The sequence below is a fragment of the Phodopus roborovskii genome, unplaced genomic scaffold (assembly GCF_943737965.1).
Source record: "Phodopus roborovskii unplaced genomic scaffold, PHOROB, whole genome shotgun sequence".
Classification (NCBI taxonomy): domain Eukaryota; kingdom Metazoa; phylum Chordata; class Mammalia; order Rodentia; family Cricetidae; genus Phodopus; species Phodopus roborovskii.
Window position 1 is genome coordinate 11,478,511 of NW_026125391.1, and position 19,440 is coordinate 11,497,950.

The following is a 19,440-nucleotide window of genomic DNA, read 5'->3' on the forward strand; positions in this document are numbered from 1 at the left end:
GGCTATTTTTCTCAACATTTTCTTTTTCTTAATTTGATGTCTTAGTTACTATCTATTAGACATCACAAAAGGAACTTTTCTTCACATTGTCACCAATTCAAGTGATAAAAAGGGACAGAAATATTATCCTCCTGATTCAAGTAGAAAAAGTGCTTATTGAAAAGATACTGGGTGGGTGTAAATGAGGTTTAAAAACAAACTTCAGAAACTTCTTAGGATCAAATGCAACTGTGGTGAAAATTAAAACCTGTATTAGAGAGTTTTCATAAAGAGAGCAGCTCAAGTCCATGCTTCTTGTACAGTTGGTGTCAGCAGCACCGTCCACTGTGCAAGGACTCTGTCAACACTGCCACCATGCTCACCACTATGGACAACATTGCCTCATCTCTGCTACCCTAAAAGTTAATTCAATATTTTGTCTTGCTGTTTATTGACTGAAGTACAGGGTGGGTACACTGTACTTCTGTCCATGCCAAGCTGCAGGAATTCTGGGAAAGCAAGTATCTTGTCTGATGGAAAAGACACTCTAATTTCTTTAAGGAGCCACTCAAGGAGGAAGTCTTGGGATCATGCAGAAGGGACTGAGATTCTGAGAAATTATGGTATCTCTCAAGTTTTATTAGATAAAATAAATTAAAGGGACAGAAATGAAAGAAATAAGGACTCCTGACAGAATCTCCCAGGAAAAGCAACTATTTAGTAACTTGATGTTGAACTGAAGGTTTTGGGGGGGACCTGTGTTCTGTCGCTGTTTATCAAATCACATAATCTCTTTACAGCTGCTCATGCAAAGTTCTGTATTCCTGACTGCTTCAGAGACCATTGAGACACTGCATGGTATGGGGCAGATGAAGCACTAACGAAAAACATGTGTACATGCAGTCACAGAGCAAATGCTAAGAGTCAGCCTTTTCCTAGGCATATTTTTATTTTAATCCACTGTGTACTCACATATATAATAAAAGGTCGCAGAATTAGATAGTTCTACAAATTAGCAACAGGACCAGTGGCTTGCCCCATCCCTTGTCCTCAAATACAATACATACCTTTTAGGTCTTCTCAGTGATGTTTCACTGCCAAGAGCATTTCTGCAAAACCCATTTCAGTAGGTACTGCTGTTTCCTGTTCTTTCTCTTTTGCACAACAGCTATTTTGTTCCCACTAAGGAACATGAGGGTTTAGTTCTTTCTCTTTCTCATCCCACTTATACCACACACATACATACTTTCCACTTCCTGGTCTCCTGATGTGGTTGTAGTGTAATTTCAGTTAAATCAATATTCACTCATTACATTGTTAAGACAAACTATGCTTTTCAGAGCTAAACCATGTATTATACTCCAGTTTTCCCTTATTGTGCTTCTGATTCCCTGGAGCTCACATTTGTTTGATTTCTCCCCCTAAGGGCTGAATTATGTCTCCCCATATTCATGTGTAGGATTCCTGATCCCTGATCCCGTGTGACTGGATTGGAGTTGGAGATAGGGCATTTAGAAGTAATTAAGTTAAATGGGATAGTACGGGTGGGCCCTAATCCAATATGGCTGGCAGTTTTAGAAAAGAGACGATTAAGATTCATAAAGAGATGCTATTCATATGCACAAGGGGAAGCTCATGTGAGGACAGGAAGAAGACAGCCTCTACAAGCTAGGAGAGGCCTCAGAACTATACCCACTCCAGCCAACACCTCAGCCTCAGATTTCAACTCTACAACTGTGAAGGATTTTTTTTTTCAGCCAACCATTTCATGGTCTGCTCCACCAAACAAATGTACTGTTAAAATGCTGTTACTAATTACTCAATCCAAACTCTCATCAACTGAACAAACATGAATGTGTTCAGTTCCTTCCATTGTCTTAAGTTTGTCTAGGTCCTTTGGAAGTGCTCGAACTACTTGACCTGTGTGTCTCTATGCAGCTCATCTTCTCCACCACCCTAGGGGAATTCCAAGGATTTCCTTCTAACTCTGGGAGTGCATGTCTTTATTTTCATCACTATATTCCTGATAAGGATTGAAAGTCAGACATGTTTTCTTACTGTGAATGACTGTAATTGTTTGTGTTCAATCCTCATATTTTTTAACCAAGATTTTGGCTTGTTTCACAGGTAGAACTTTGTATTGTTGATAAGGTATTCTGACATTTCCCAAAATGTGTTGATAAGTGTGATGGTTAGTTTTAATTTAATCCAAAACACTCCTGTCTTTTGATCGAAAAGTTTTCTTCAGTATTTTAATGTCTTCCTCATCTGTGTAAATCTACTTCATTCACTTTCTGGATTATATACATGCACACATGTATACACAGAAACACACATACATGTTAGCAGACACATAAACATACATGTATAGCACATACACACATCTAACTGCTGAGCTTTGGTCAGCATCCCTGCAATTCCGTCTCATGCTCCTCATTTTACTCTTCAGGTTTGGTCTTCTTTCTACAGTCTTTTATGTTTCTTTCTCAAACTTCCAGTATGTTCTTAAAGACCACCTGCAAAGTTTTAATTTTCAAGTGCTCTTTTTATATAAATGCTTATTTTTTTCTTGTTCATATTAAAAAAAAAAAACAAAAGGATTTCATGTAACAACTTATCACCATTACATAGCCAATCTGTATATGGTCCTGGCCTCAAACTTAGTGTTTTATACATGGAACCCACTGAACTATATCTCTAGCTCCTAAATGTTTACTTCATATATACCTTTTTATATGTATTTGTATAATATATCTTATATAAAAGATGCATCTTTTATATTACCCTTTTATGATTACTTATACATTTGAATATTTTTATTTCATTTTTATAGATTTTATAGATTATAGATTTTTTGTGTGTATGTGTATGCATACCTGTGTCAGTGCTGGCTGAGACCAGCAGAAGTGGAATTACAGGCAGTTGTGAGCTGTCAGATATCAGTGTTTAGAACCAAACTCAAGTCCTCTGCAAGAACAGAAAGTGATCTTAGCTCTTGAGCCCTCTCTCCAGTACAGATTTCTAACATTTTTATGAAGGTATAACTGGTGCACAAATAACTGCATAATTGTAAAATGTACAACTCAGTACCTTTGAACAAATGCACACATCCATGAAACCATTGACATAACAAAGATATTCCTCACTCAAAATTCCAAGAACCCCTGTGGGTTGTGCTTGCTTGTTTGGGTAGGAAAGAATTCTGAACATGACCAATATTTAAAGGTACACTGCCACATTGGTAACTACAAGTACCATATTTCACAGCAGAATTCTAGAATTTACTTCTGTCTCTTATGCAGACTGATCAGTGACTTCCTATTGATACATGGAACATTTGAGTTCCATGTATAAAACACTAAGTTTGAGGCCAGGACCGTATAAAAATTGGTTATGTAATGGTGATGAGTTGTTTCCTGCAGGCCACAATCATTGATCTCTACTTTCTGCTGTTGGGGAATTTGTCTATTTTTAAATGTCATGAGAAAAACTTTACTATCTCCATCCTTTCAGGATTGTCTTTGTTCACTTAGCATTGTGTCTTCCAAGTTCAGCCATGTCACATTGGAGGATTTCTGTATACTCTAAGGTTCCATTGTACATAAACCACTAATTTTCTTCAATCCCTTTTTCACCCCTGAGACTTTTTGAATAATGCAACAGAGATGGTGGTCGTGCAGGATAGTTCTTTGAAACCCTGATTTCATGCTTTTGGATACACACTGAGAAGTGACATGTCTGATCAGAGTGTAGGAACATCCCCATAGTAATCATACTGATGACAACCCCAACACGGTGTAGCAGGGGAACACCCAAGAGCAGTCACACTGATGACATCCCCAACATGTTATAGGAGAGGAATATACCATAGCAGTCACACTGATGACATCCCGAACATGGTGTAGTAGAGGAACACCCAACTCTTACATGTCCTTGACAATATTTTTTATTTTTTAATGACATTTGTCCTAAAAGTTGTGAGGCAATTAAAGTTTTTTTTTATTTATTTGGGAGTGGGGCAGGCATACATGTCCTAAAAGTTGTGAGGCAATTAAAGTTTTTTTTATTTATTTGGGAGTGGGGCAGGCATACATGTGTACCTGGTGCACATGGAGAGTAACTTATAGGAAGTGGTTCTCTCCTTTCTCTGTATTGGTCCTAGGAATCAAACAGACTGTCATGTATGACAGCAAGTGTCTTAGTCCTCTGAGTTTCTTAGGATAAAAAATACACCATTTATGTTTTCTTTGTTTCCAAGACAAAAACCCCCTCTAATATCTTCAAGCATGGTAATGATGCTGGAGTTACTGTTTCTGTTGTTAATGATATATTATCTCGAAGTTAGTCCTATTTCTGTATATTTCTTTTGATCTCCATTTTATGTCAGAATTTTACAAACTGGCTGTATTTAAGATGAAAGTCTAAAGGCTGAAGAGATGGTTCAGTGCTTAAGCACTTGCGGGGGACCTTGGTTCAGTCTCAAGCACCCAATCTGGTGGTTTACAACTGCCTGTAATTCCAGGTAAGAGGCATGCAATGCCTTCTTGTGAATGCCATTGGGCATCTGCATGCACAAAGGTGCACATAAATATGCCCTCTCTTTCTCTCTCTCTCTTATTTAAAAAAATAGTTAAAATGAAAATCTTACTGTGCATAGTAGTGATTACCTTTAGTTCCATCAGACAAGAAAGTAAAGGGAGACAGAGGGAGACTGGTGAATCTCTATGAGTTTTGAGATCTACAAAGCAAGTTCCAGGCCAGCCAGAGATGTATAAGAAGACTGTGTCTCAAAAAAAAAAAAAAAAACAAACAAACAAACAAACAAACAAACAAAAGAAGGAAGGAAGGAAAGAAAAAAAAAGAAAAGAAAGAAAAAGAAAAAGGATCAACTTCTATATGTTGATTGAAAATGTAAATATGTGTGGTGAGACTTGTCAATACAAACCTCACTGCAGGATTGTCTGCAGAGGACCACTGTATTGTGATACAAGGGTCTCTCCTCCTAAGGTCAGTATCTTTAGGAAAGCCTTTGGCAGTCCTCTGCCCCAAGAGAAAAACTTTGAGTATCAGGGCTTTGAAATCTAAGCTGGAGAAAATGGGCTGTAACTTGTCCGGGATTCCAGGGAGGGAGTGTGTTCCTTGAGGTCAGAGTTACCTACCTTGTTCTGTCTGGTGTCTCTTGTGTGACTGACTGCCTGGGAACTCTTCTGCCCTGCTCTGTTCCATTCCATTCCATTCCATTCTATTCTTCTGTTTTGTTCTGTTCTGTTCTATTCTGTTCTGTTCTGTTCTGTTCTGTTCTGTTCTGTTCTGTTCTGTTCTGTTCTGTTCTGTTCTCTCTGCTCTGCTCTGCTCTGCTCTGCTCTGGTCCTCTCTAGTCCACTCTGGTCTGGTCTGCTCTGCTCTCTTCTCTTCTGTAGAATAATCCTCCAGTCTGTGTAGCAGGACAGTTAGGTGCCTACTGATAGACTGGAAACATAAGAAACAGAATGTTTACTTAATTCTCTCTTCATACATTCACTACTAGCTCTGGAATAATATGTGATAATTTTGTATATTTATGCAACATCATCAAAGCACGCTAATATCCTCATCATCTAAGTTACCCATAATTTTTATGTGAAACATTTAAAACTATTATTATGAAGTATACAGCACATTGTTGTTAACCATTAACAGTCTGTTTATGTGAAGCATAGTAACCTTTGGTCAATACTCCTGATTCCCTTCTTTCTTAGCCACTACAGATCATCTTTCTTCTTTCTGCTTTACAAACTCAACTTCTGTAGATTACCCACATATAAGCATGATCATAGGGAACTTGCCTTTCTGTGCCTGGCTTGTTTTACTTAGAATAATGGCTTCCAGGCTTCTCTGTGTTGTCAAAGTAACAGGTTTCCTTTCTTTTAAAGACTGACTGCTATCCCATTCTTTATACATCCACCCATTGATAGTTTGGCTATTGCTATATTGCCTCATATATCAGAGGCTATTGTGAATAATACTGCAGTAAAAAAAAGTGTTCATTCCAACTCCTTTGAAGATATCTTATGGAATGGGGTGTTCCTGAGTGAATATGTGTTATTGACATGAGCATGGCCATGCCAAGGACCGCATTGCTTCAGACCCATGGGAAAGGTTCAGGCTTAGGGGAATGGCAAGATCTTCTCCCAGTTAAAGTTGGGATGTTGACAGTGTGCAGAAAGCAGCAACCACAGCTTCCTCCTCCTGCATGTGTTCAGTCTGTAAGTGCTTATCTGCAGGTACCCCAGATTCGCTAAGCTGTCTCCTCCTTCAGTGTATAATAAACAGCCATTTCCCACCCCCGACAGTGAATCCCCATCAGAGTACACATTCCCCCAGACTGCTCCAGCAGTGTGTAATAAACAATGCCTGTCCCCAGCTAGTGGGTCCCCATCAGGGCACACTTTCTCCCGGATCCCAGCTTTTCTGTATGTGTGTCTGTAGGTTCTTCAATCTCAGGTGCCTGTGTCAGCTCAATCCTTAAGCAGTGGAGGCTGTAGCAGGTGGATACTAGAATATTCTATTCTATTCTATTCTAGTTCACTAAGGAAAATCTATATATTTTTCATGGCAATTACTAATTTACTTTTCCACCAATAATGCACAAGAATTCCTTTCTCCATTTCCTGCATATCCTAATGAGTATTCTCATTCACCCCTTTTTTGGTAAAAAGCCACTCTGATATATGAGGATATATAACAATGTGATTTCAGTTGGTATGTTCCTAAAGCTTAATCATGAGAGAATATTTTTATAAGTAACTGTAAGCCATGTTTAGAGTCTTTTCTTCATAAATGTCTGCCCAGGTCCTTTGTCCATTTTGTTCTTCTATATGAAACACCTACTGCTTCTGTTTGTGTTAATGAAACTCTGGTCCAAGTGTTGTAAATTACATTTTTTTTTTCAGTTCTAGGATCAGGTAAGAACAGAACAGTCTTCTACCTATAAACTTGAAGGGCGATGGCTCTGGGTTTGGCTGATTTCTTGGAGATAGCTGAGATGGCTGAGCCAGTCTACAATGTATCTATGCAGAGAGGGGTCAAGGGAACACTAGTAATGGTGGCCACCTTGATGGCCTCAAAGACCTGGGCCCTACATGTCTGTGGCATGGCAGTACTCCTGTCCCATTGAGTTCTCAGCCAAGAGTAGTTCTCAGCCCCCACCCTTCCCAGGCCCTACCACACCCACACCCCATCCCAGGCTTCCTGAACCACTGCCAGCCCAGAATGTAATACAGTGGAGGAGAGTCGGTGAGGAGCATGTTGCCTCTTGTAAGGTTTCACTGGCCTCCACATCCCACAGTTACTGTCTTTTGCTCATTTTTGTAGATGGAAGTTTCTGTCCTGCCTGGTCCTGCAGCTGTTTAGACTCAAATAAACACACTCAAATAAACAAATAACAATTATAAACTGTTTGACCTATGGCTAAGGCTTCTTATTGGCTAGCTCTCTCTTCATTATTAACCCATTTCTATTTATCTGTGTATTTCCATGTAGTCTTGGCTTACTGGTGATGCCTGTGTCTCTTTCTTCCTTGGCAGCTATATGGTGTCCTCCTGGTGATTCATTGTGTTCCTCTTCCCAACATTCTCCTAATATGGTAGCCCTGCTATACTTCCTGCCTGGCTGCATCCTGCTTGCCCATTGGTCCAAACAGCTTTATTATGCAACCAACAAGAGAAACATATATTCACAGAATACAGAAGGACACCCCCCATCACATTTTCAATCCGGTTGTTTACCTGCTATAGTTTTTCTTCGTTTCTTTTTTCTTCCTAACATGTTTTACCTATTCATCTTTCATTGGATATATAATTTGCAGATGTATCCTCCCATTGTATGAGCTGTTTCTTCAAGTTGTTTGTATTTCTTTCATTGTAGTGAGGCTTTTTAGTTCACTGCCCTGTCATTCATCTATTTCTTCTCCCGTTACCCATGTTTTGCATCTGTCTTTTTCTGTGTTTTCTCCCAGCTGTTTTACTTTCTGATCTTGTAAGTCTTTAGTGTATTATGAGATGATTTTTTGCATACAATTGAGATGAGGATCCAATCCCATTCTTCCACATATGAATAGTTAGTTTTTCCAAAAATATTTGTAGAGGTGACTACCCTTTGTGTATGCTCTTGGTACCGTCTCAGAAATCAGGTGAGAAGCTGGAGAGTATGCTCTTCGTACCGTCTCAGAAATCAGGTGAGAAGCTGGAGAGATGGCTGAGCAGTAGAAAGTGCTGACTTCTCTTCCAGAGGGCCAGAGTCAGATCTCCAGCACGCACATAGCGGCTCACAACTGTCTGTAACTCCACTTCTAGGGGATCTGATGCTCTGCTTTGGACTCTGGGCACTGCATGCAGGTGGTGCACGTGCACAAAATGCAGGCAAAACATCCATACACTGATGGGAGACATGCTTCCGTATATATGTTTCTCTTATTGGTTGATGAATAAAACACTGATTGGCCATTGGCCAAAAAGAAAGATAGGCGGGGCTACCAGACCAGAAGACGACTGGGGAGAGGAAGGCTGAGAGAGAAGCCACCAGAGAGAGATGCCACATAGCTACCAGGAAGATAGGAAGCTGGAAGTAGAAGTTCTCAGATAAGAAAAAGCCACGTAGAAATACATAGATTGGTAGTTATGGGTTAATAATAAAGAGAGAGCTAGCCAATAAGAAGCCTGAGCCATCAGCCAAATCTCCCACTGGGATAATTTCTTATTGTTCTTTAAGGGTCGATTTTTTGCTCATTTTCTTGTAGTGCTGGGTATTGCCCTTGAGGCCATGTACACTCCAGGCAAATACTTACTGAGCCACATCCCCAGCCTTATTAGCATCTGGAAGTGCAACTAATTTTGTGTGCTGTGGCATGTCCTATAACTTTATTGAAATCAACTGATCAGTCCTAACAGATTTTTAATGTTTTATCAGTATAAATTAATATACACAATGTTGGATTTCAACATGACATCTTTACACGTGTACATGATAGACCATTTTAACAGGGTTTGTTAGGGGTGGTCTCAGGACTTCTTCATTTAAGATCCTGTCATCAGCATATAAAGATAACTTCCTTTCTTCCTCTCCTATAAAGAAGCCTTTATTCTAGGACTTTTATTAGTATGTGGGAAGTGTTGAGAGCATAGGCATTTTATCTTTGAGAACAAGCTCTCAGCTTTTCACATCTGGAACTGATGTGAGTTCATCGTATACATAGTTTATAGAGGTCCATCCCCTCCTAATCTAATCTCCTAATAGTTTTGACTTTGTGCATGATTTTGAGGTTACCTGACAAGTCAAAACTCTTGTGGTCTTCTTTTACAATTACACCAAGTTTTTGAAGCCAGTCCCTATATTGTTATACATACATATGGAGAGGAGTCTCCATTTTGCTTTTTCTTTGTTTCAGGTCAATTATTTTGAGATACATTGAGACATTTTGGAAAGTGATGGCTAAAATATAAGAAATAACTTATAGAATAATTTTAATGACTCAACCTAATTTTCAAGTGAATGACTTACAGGTCATTTATATAGAAGTACTTCCAACCTAAAGGACCTGACTCTAGTGTTTGACTGGGACATCAGTCAGGCTTAGGTTTGAATATTGACTTTGCTATTTACATTTTCTGTACCTTCAGAAAGTAGTTTAATTTTTCTGAGCTTTAATTTCCTCCTAGGCAGATGGTAGAAAAACAATAAAGAACAGTAAATAAATAATATTATCTTTCCTTGAGGAACATACTACAAAACATTTGCAAAACTATCTTAATGCCTTACTTGTAGTAAACAATTAATACCCTCTTTTTGAAAGACTTGTTTATTTTGTGTGTGTGTGTGTGTGTGTGTGTGTGTGTGTGTGTGTGTGTACATGTATGTACGTATCCCACATTTGTGCATGAACTATCAAATACCTGAAGAAGGTATCAGCTCCTCTGGAATTGGATTCACAAGCAGTAAATCCACCGTGTATGTGCTCTTAACTACTATGGAGCTATCTTTGCAACCCCATATTCTATTTTTTTCTTCTTGCTCCTAAATCATCAGCTTTCAACTCTAAGCTGTTTATTCCTGTACTTGGGGTCTTTGACATTGTTCAGAGAATTTTTATTGTCTCATTGGAAAGTGTGTGCTATTGGCATCTACCAGTTATGGGCTAGGGATGCTACTGTCTGTATTTCTGTATCCAGATTGCCCCATGCCAAAACCAGCCAAGAATTGTCTGATCCGAATGGCCAGCAGTAGCAAAAATAGTGTGCTCTTGCACTAGAACTTTGTTCAAAAGAGTGTCTACTTTGTTTTTGATACATACTGGTCTTCATTTACCCCAGCAACTTCCTGAAAGTACTTTCCATGCAAGAGCTCATATGAATTAATAACGGTGGTTAAATAAATGAAGGAAAAGTACTTGCTATAATGTAATGTATGTAATGCCAAGCTTTGAATTAAGCTTTGATTTGTGAATGCTGCACTAAACATAAATTTTACTACTATAAGATTCTTCCTTAGAAAGAAAAATGTAGATTTTTAATGGGTAACTATGTTACCATTTTATTTTAATAATGATATGAGTATGATAATCTTCTCATTCTGTTTCTGGCTTTAATAACCTGATAAGTTTCCATATCATTTAAATTACGGGAATTATACCTTGGAACCATCTCATTTCTTCTGTTCCCATTAGTTTACTTTCTGACCCTATATGTTCTCCTGATTACAGTAATGCCTTTGTGGTTTATCTCCTGTTTTATCCTGATGTTTTCTTTCTGACATGGAATTGAATGATGATGCTCTCCTGCTCCATCTCTTTGTATAGCTTCCCAGAGCCTCACTGACCTGGCCTCATTTCTTTCCTTTCCACCTCACCCCTCACTTATGGCAACACACAGAACAATCTTTATATCTCAATAATCGTGACCCATAAATGTTACTATCCTGGGAAAACTAGTATTCCACAGCCAAGGTGACACTGTCAGGGTGGACCACATTCTTCTTGTGTGGCTTATTAGTGCAAGGGAAAGGAGCCTCAAGTCTTTAGCAATGGCTATAAATGTGTATTGGGTGAGTGACTGGTGTGAGAGTCTCATGCTGGTTATTATTAGAGCAGGATATGGTGAAGGGACAGGACAGAAGGCAGTGGATTCCAGCCAGAATCCAATAGGAAATGCACAGAGAGACAGGAAGTCAAAGGGGACTTCCTTCCCTGCTTGGATGGTTCTTCCTACCTTGGGAGGTCATGCTTCCCTCTGGCCTTGATGAAGCTGTAGTGGCATTAGCACTCGTTGTGGTGAGTGAAAGCTCTCATGATTAGGTAGAGATGTGCCTGGGAAATGAGATGAGCAGTATATGTGCCTATTATGGCATCATAAATTGTGGGCACTGCCAATATAAGAAGTTGAAGAAAATTTGCCAAAGCAGCCTTCATCCTTCAAATGCAACCTAAAATGGCTTTTCTGAACTATGAGCACTTCCAATAAGTGCTCCAAGATGCTGGGTTGGCATCTATATAACTGACTACTCACCAAATGGTAAACCAATAATAACAGGTTCTAGCTTTAGAAAAATAAATTTTTCCCTATATTTAAAAATCATGTAAAACCTGATTAGTAATTATTTCATAAGGACTTACTTCATAAGTCCTATATTGGTCAGTAAAGCAAATACTCTTACATTTAATTATCTGCTACTCTTAGAATATATCTCCCTATGTCCTATGCTTTATTATGTCTCACCATAATTCAAAAGAAGTGATTTTTGTTGTTGTTGTCGAGATTATAGTTGGGGCTCAGAAGTTAACGGCACCTGCCACCAAGCCTGCTGACCTGAGCTCAATTCCCAGGACCCACATGATGGAAGAAGGAGAAGCAACTCCTGCAAGTTGTTAGATGAGCATGGCAATGGGAAGGAGAATGAAGGACATGGCTCCTTTCCTTAGGGAAGGCACAGAATTTCAGTGCTGGAATGTAATTGAACCAGTTAAATGTGGACATGGTCAAGACTTACCACAGGAAGGCCTAGGGGAAAAGAGGAGAAAGGGCAGGCCCATGCTGGGCCTTGTGCTCTGGCTCTGGCTGTGGCTTGCTGAGCTGTTAGCACTAGCCCTGCTTAGTAGCATTGTCCCCTTTATTTAGGTCACGGATACCTTTGCTTCTGTGGATGCGAACGATATTGAAACAACCGAAGAGATATTCTTGAGAGCAGGGAAATAAGAAAGTTTAGCATTGGGCCACTACCAGTGAGTTCTGGAGAAAGATACATCCAGAGAAACACGAAAGATGGCCAAAACACAGTAATAAAACTGTTGAGAGATGCTGGAAGGTCAAAGGATGATTTGAGAAAATCTCTAGAATTGTGAATATGTACTAAAACATGGTTTGGTATGTTTTGTGGACCTGGATCTGATTCTTATACATGATCAGAAATGTACCAGGAAAAAAGGATGTGGGAGCAAAGGGAAGCCATGGCCCCTACAGATAGAGATGTGGCTGTGTATTTTCTTTGAGAGCTCTCCACTCTCATCACAGATGGAGACTTGGCGTGTAGAAGTCCGGTGACACCATCCAGGCCACAACCAGGTAAATACTGTTACAAAGAAAATCTGGGGCCAGGTGGCAACAGTTCTGAAAGCCAGTGATAGCTTGGCCCAGATGTGCTCAGAAAACTTTATTGTTAAGTTGCTTAAAAACACCCTATCACACTATAAATAGTTCAGGTACTACTTGTAGCTCAGTCCAAATGGCTACAGTAATAATGGCTGTTTGAAGCCATTGTCTTATGATTACAAATATATCATTTTTCTTTTCAGCTACATGGGATAGCATTTCTAACTAGAAACTATTGTCTGGCAGAACTGTACCTACACAACAATGCAATATTTGAGATAGAAGGTATGTCTCAAACTTTCTTTCTTAATTGAATAAATTTTCAATTAAATAATAACTCTCAACTGTAACGATTGTTAACAACATACAAAAATCTCTTTCATCGTGTCTACTAAAATATGTAATATCTATTTTTAAATGACCATATGTAAATTTAATTTTTAAAAATATGTTAGAACATTTTACTGTTTCAATTTTATATGTTTTACTCAAAATTCAAAAGGAAGTTTTTTTATAGTGTCACCATTCCACTGTGTAGTTGGACACAAACTAGATACTCTGGAACCTAACTTTAGCAACATTTTAAGAGTAAGAATAAATATAAAAACTACACATTGTCTTAGGATTTTTTATTGGCTGTGAGTTTATCAGCCAAGTCCCTGTTTCCACTGACTTAATTTTATAGCAGTCTCTATGGGGACAATTTCAAACCAGGTATAAAAGTGTATGACAGGTCATGATCAGGAAACATGATGAATTGCTGGAGAAAAGACTTGGTTATAAAATAACCAGGAATCCAAAATGTCAAATATTTTCACACCCATAATAAGCTCTTACATTGGTAAGGAAGAAAACATTCCAATTTAACCATAATTTGATTACCCCAGTTTCATCTGTGTTAAAAATGAATTAAAAAGTACAGTTCAGGAACACAAAAAATGAAATGAAGATATGGTTTCCCATTCTACAAATAACTAAGCAATCTGGAAGAACGCAATAAATGGATGAGAAATTGTTCTTTGGTTTACATTACAGTTCTAAGTAATGGTTTACATGTACAGGCACAAACATTGCAAAAAACAAACAGAAAGAGAAACGTATAGCCCAAACATGAAATTCAAACAATCAAAAATCACTGCCACAGGAAAATGAGTGAAGTAGCAACAGTAGCAAGAAATGACTCAACAACCCCACATCATAGTCTGTTTTTATTGCTGTATGCTTAATTGTAATTCAGGATATCATTGATAGACATTTCTTTATAAGCTATAATGCATCCTCTCACTTAGTTACAACATCTAACTACTGTGAAAAGGTCCTTATTTATATTTGTCCATTTAAAAAGTAAAATTCACCCAAAAACTTTTTTTTTTAAGGCCTGCATAATTTGCCATCGTTGCATATTCTTCTGCTGCACCACAATGAGCTAACAAACATTGACGCTACGGTGAAGGAACTGAAGGGGATGCAGAATCTGAAGACCCTAAGTACACAGTGCACTTCTATGTCCATAAGTTAAGGCAGTGGTAGCACAAGATGGTCGTTTTCCTTTCTGAAGTTCAGCTCAGAGAAGTAGGCTTGCCGCTGGAATGCATCACTAGCATTTATTCTTTTCTTCACACATGCCTTTGAAAGAGCAACTGGCAGGAAGTAATTACTAGTAGAATGATAGGTCATGGAAGATGAAAATGACAAAAGTAACAAATGGGGGGGTCTGTATGTCCAAATCCATTCTTTTGCTTTTATCTCAAAAGTCAGTTGTATCATTCCAATTATAGGCGCTATCTCTAACAGGCACTTCTGCCCAGGCAGAGGTGAGAGGCAGCTGCTCTCAAGGTTTGTACCTCAGGGCTGGGGAGATGCGGGAAGGAGGGTGATGGGGGAAATGGAAGGGGTATGGTGTTTCTCTGCAAGCGATAAACTGTTTTAAAATTGATTATGGTGACAAGTGGTCCGAATCATTGCACTACTGAATATGCATGAATTGTGCGCTTTAAGTAGGTGGATATATGTGACATAAGATGTATGTTAATAAAGTAAATTAACAAACAAAACAACATTGAAGTTTTCACATATTTGCGAAACAGCCTTCACTCAACATCTATTGACGTGCCCAGCATGACTGACTTCTGAAGTGAAAGCTGTATATATTTAAGAACAGATCAAAAACAATCAGTGAAGTTCATCTCTCAATGTGCTTATAGTCTTGAAGGGTTAATAAACATACACACAGCTACCAGGCTGATGATTCCAGGTGTCAGGAGTAGAAAGGCTCTGCACCAATGAAGTTTGCAGACCTGAGCTTGGAGACCTCTGCTGGTCAAGAATCAGGCGTATTCCCTTACTAGTCTTTCAGAATTGTGTAAACTTAAGTTGGTGGTGAAGGTTCTGATCAAATCAACACAGAAAGGAACTAGAGCTTCCATGGATTTTCACTGTTATCAGTAACACCTCATGTGCTTAAGGAGAAATGACTTGTGGAAGCGAAAGTAGACTGAGACTTTTAAAAGTCCAAATAGTGAAAATCACACAAAGTTCTTGGCAAGTCGGGGATTACTTAGAGATGTGCTAAGGCCATCTACCATTAGGACTTTTTCCGAATTTTGATAATGTGTCAGAGTCTTGGATTGGCCTGCCTGTTTACCTACTCCTCCCAAATCAATCAAGTGTTTCCACAGTTAGAGTGTGCTAAGCCCAGATCTATCACAATCGTTGTTTTTCAATAAAACAGGCTCCTAGCTATCACCCAGAACTCTTTAAACACTGAGATAATTCTCCAAAGCAATTCTTAAGAAAAACTTGTCGTTGATGTTACTTTGAAACAGGGAAACCAAATTATTATATGTGTATGATATGAATAAAGTAATTAGGAAGTTGCTTAGAGTCTAGAACTGCTAAGTGGTAAATAGACTCAGTCAGCTGCTGCTTTAAATCATAATCACCATAGTAATGTTTCTGATGTCCTTCCTGTTAACAAATTGTTCTCTTACAATCATATTTAAAATTTCACAGCAATTCTATGATGAGGTTGGAATTTTTCCCTCCTCCCTGGTGAGGGCTCAGAGACTTACCAAATTATTAGCGTTGAAACACATATATGCCCTGTTTTATCTATCATTTATCAACTGATTGATTCGTTCAGTCTTTATAATTGATTCATTTGATGCATAAGGAACCACTCGCCATCTGTTTGTCTTTACTAACAGATCCCAAAACTGATGAAAGCATGTTCTGTGCTTCTATAGGGTTTACAATTGTAAAACTTTCAGGTTCATCAAGTAGCTTGGGTGCAAAACTATTTATACAGTTTGCTGCATGTAAACTTTATCTCTTAAGTAATGCTATGCTATATAAACAGCATCCACAGGACATTATGCACCTCTGGCCCTCATAGGAAACAGGTCTGTGCATTGAGCCAAGATGCCTGGTTCAGAGCTGAATGTACCTGAATCCAACCCAGGTTCTGGTGTCCAGGGTACATCTGGACATTCATGTCAGGCCGGGTTAGGGATGAAACAGTCACTTTCTTTAAAGGCCAATCTGGCAATAAAATATCCATATTATTACTTGTCGTGACAGTTAAAAGCACCTCTACATAAAACCATGATGATATTGTTCATGGAACATGCCGCATTCGAGAAACTTGTCACAGGGCCATTTCCTTGAACTTAGTTAAAAAGAAAGCATTTTCTGGAAATGCTTGGTAGTGTGTGGCCCCATGCCCTATTCTGGTTGCAGACATTCCATGAGGAAACAGTGTGTACTCAGCAGACGTCTAATATTTGTGTCATGATGTCCTTGCACTAGGTTCTTTGGAGCCTCATTTGCCATCTTAGAATAGACTCAAGCTCATTAAAGTGAGAAAACTGCATTTTCAAATGTCGTAATTTTTCTCTTTTCAAGTAAGAAAACCAAGTAAAAATCTTAGAGTGTTACTACTTCAATCATAAGTTCTTCCGAGGGTGAGAAAACAGCCTGGGGGTAAAGCTCCAACCCATTTCAACACTGCACCCTCCTCTGGCATTTATGAGAAAAAATTGCCAACAATTGCCCAGGAGACGGAGGGCTGGGAGCTTCAGGGAGGCCTGAAGCCAGAAGCAGAGTGTGAGGTCTGGTGCCTGGAATTCCTGTCTTCCAGGCCCGGCAGGGCTCCACCTCAGCTCTCCAGGAGGTCTACCTTTCCACACCCACCCTGTGCAGCTCTGTCTTCCTCTTCCCCTCTGCCCTGCAAACTCTGAGAAAGGGAATCCTCTTGTGTCTCAGCCCACTGCACCAGGAATGAGTTCTTCCTTTCAGTCAGCCTGCTCCTTTACCAGCATGTCCTTGTTAGGATTTCTACTGCTGTGACGAAATGTCATGATCAAAAGCAAGTTTGGGAAGGAAAGGGTTCAGCTGGCTTATACTTCATATCATATCCATTGCTACAAGATGTCAGGACAGGAACTCACACAGGGTGCACACCTGGAGGCAGGAGCTGATGCAGAGCCCATGGAAGAGTGTTGCTCGCTGGCTTGCTCCACATGCCTTGCTCAGCTTGCTTTCTTATAGATCCCAAGACCACCAGCCCAGGGATGGCACCATCCACCATGGGCTGGCCCCTCTCCCATCAATCACTAAGAAAATGCTCTTCAGGCTTTCCTACATCCCAATTGGATGGAAGCATTTTCTCAACTGAGGTTTCTTCCTTTCAGATAACTTTAGCTTGTGTCAAGTTGACATAAAACTAACCAGCACAAAATACTAAGTGAAAAACATCAACAAGGCACTTAACCCATACCCTTGCTCTTAAACTTTGTTCTCGTCTCTCAAGTTTTCTCCGTTTCACTGAGTCCACTTAGCAACTTGTGTTTCATCATGGGTACCACCTTCCCAGTGGAATTCTGGGGACCAACCTTGTTAGAAGGTCTCTGTTTCCACAGGTCCTACCCTCCAGCATTCTCTCTTCTTGCCATCAGCAATGTGCTATTCTCAGCTGTTAAAAGGCACGGGGAAGAAGGATGCTGGGAAAGAGGTGGACCTTAGGTCCTCTTCTTCTGAGTCTATCTATGTTCTTGAGGGTGGGCTGTCTCTTTCCAGCAAGACAATCGATGAAGCAAACAGAACCCCTAGGTCATCCCCAGCTGCTCATGTGAGGAAGGGGATGCTATGCTCGCCCCCATTCCATCTCTGCTCTACCCCACCTTTCATGTTCTGTCAAGGACAAAAATTGCCTTACTCGATATATTGAGCCACAGCCCATAAATTTGCTTAGAAGCAAACAGTGCTAACAGGAGAGATGGTGACCCAGTTTTGTGTGGCATCAAAATCCAGCCGTTTGATCACTGATTAGCAAGCTGAACTTCCTTCCACGGGGTGATGTTCTATTTGAGTTTCTAATTCTCTCATATTATTCTCCCATCTATTAAAACAGATGTGTGGTTTCTTTGTTGGTTATGTTGCTTCCTCCCCCCCCACTTTGGGGAAAAGCAAAGGGTCTCACATGAAGCCCAGGCTGACCTCTAACTACAAAGGTAGCCAAGGACGACGTTGTCTCCTCCTCCCTTGTGCTTCCATTGCAGGTGTATATTACTACACCTTGTTTTACATAGGGCTGAAGATTGAACCCAGAGCTTCACACTAGACAAGCTCTGTAGCCACCCAGCTACAAGCCCAGTCCACAGCAACTTTTTCTAAAGTGTTTCGAGACTATTCGGGCCTTTGGGATGGAGAGATGGCTCAGCTGTAAAAGGCCAAGGCTCACAACCAAAAAGACAAGACTGTTTGAGTCTGTTTCCATGATGACTTCTAAGTTCTGCTTTAAAAGTTTTTTTTTTTTTTTAAATCAATGGGACCCATTATTTAATGACTCTATTATTGTGTGCTTTTCTCTCATCTTTCATTAAGGAACTCCACACGTGTGACTCATCTAACTCAAGTTGATGTAGTAAGGTGGCAGAGACATTTTGATATATTATTGGGTAAATGTAAATTGCTTAGACTCCGACTTCCAAATTAAGATAAGCAAGACAGTGCTGGCGCCACTGAGGTGTACTTTGTAAGTAGCCTAGAGGGAAAGGTGGATTAAATAGTATTAACCTATTGAAAGTGAAAGTGTAAGCAATTTTGCTTCATAGCTGCTGCAGGAATGTGCCCATACATCACACAAAGCTTTCAGAACACTCAGACACAGGAAACTGATTTCATATCTCAGAAACTTAATTTATGGTAATTTTAGAAGCAGTCATCCAAAATGCATAAATCCAGAGTGTACAATGCTTACTGGCATAGATGTGGGAGGTGGTGAGAAAGAGAATTGAAAATACGATAGCTTCCTTCTGAAATGCACGAGCTAGAAAAAAGGGAAGGATAACACTGAAATGTCTTCCAAATTATTCAGTTCAACTTGTTTTTCTCAGCCAATGTCCTAAGTGTTACACTGTTCTACCCCATGGTTTCTGCTTTAAGATGGGATAGAATAAAACCACAGTGAGCCCATGGGCTTTACTGTGTAGCCTCCTTGCTCACTAGCCATGTGTGCTGCTCTGACGGCGGGGCTTTATTTGGATGAAGTCAGAAGTATCTCAGTCAAGTGCTCCTCTCACATGTGTGAGAACCTGTGTCCTGTCCCTGGAACCCAGAGACAACCGTGGACAGTGGCTGGGCATGCTTGTCAGTCTAGTACTGGGACAGCCGAGAAAGAATGAGCCCTGGCATCCTCAGCTGAGCTAGTTGGTAATCTCTGCACACCTTTTCAAAAACATCCTTTCAAATCAGCTAAAAGGGCAGCCATGCAGTTCCCTCTTCCAATTACTTGTTTCTGCTTTAGGTTCCTTTAACAGTAAGCCCAAACCACTTTTTGTTACTG

General features: G+C 39.7%; 1 protein-coding gene across 1 annotated transcript in view; it reads left to right on the top strand.

The window, feature by feature from the left end:
* Lrrc72 (leucine rich repeat containing 72) overlaps positions 1–19,440 on the top strand; it is a 40,775-nt gene that overhangs the window by 14,146 nt on the left and 7,189 nt on the right. The window contains exons 4-5 of the mRNA XM_051175128.1: positions 12,800–12,881; positions 13,973–14,083. Coding sequence (XP_051031085.1) covers positions 12,800–12,881; positions 13,973–14,083 — 193 coding nt within the window. The remainder of the gene's footprint in view (positions 1–12,799; positions 12,882–13,972; positions 14,084–19,440) is intronic.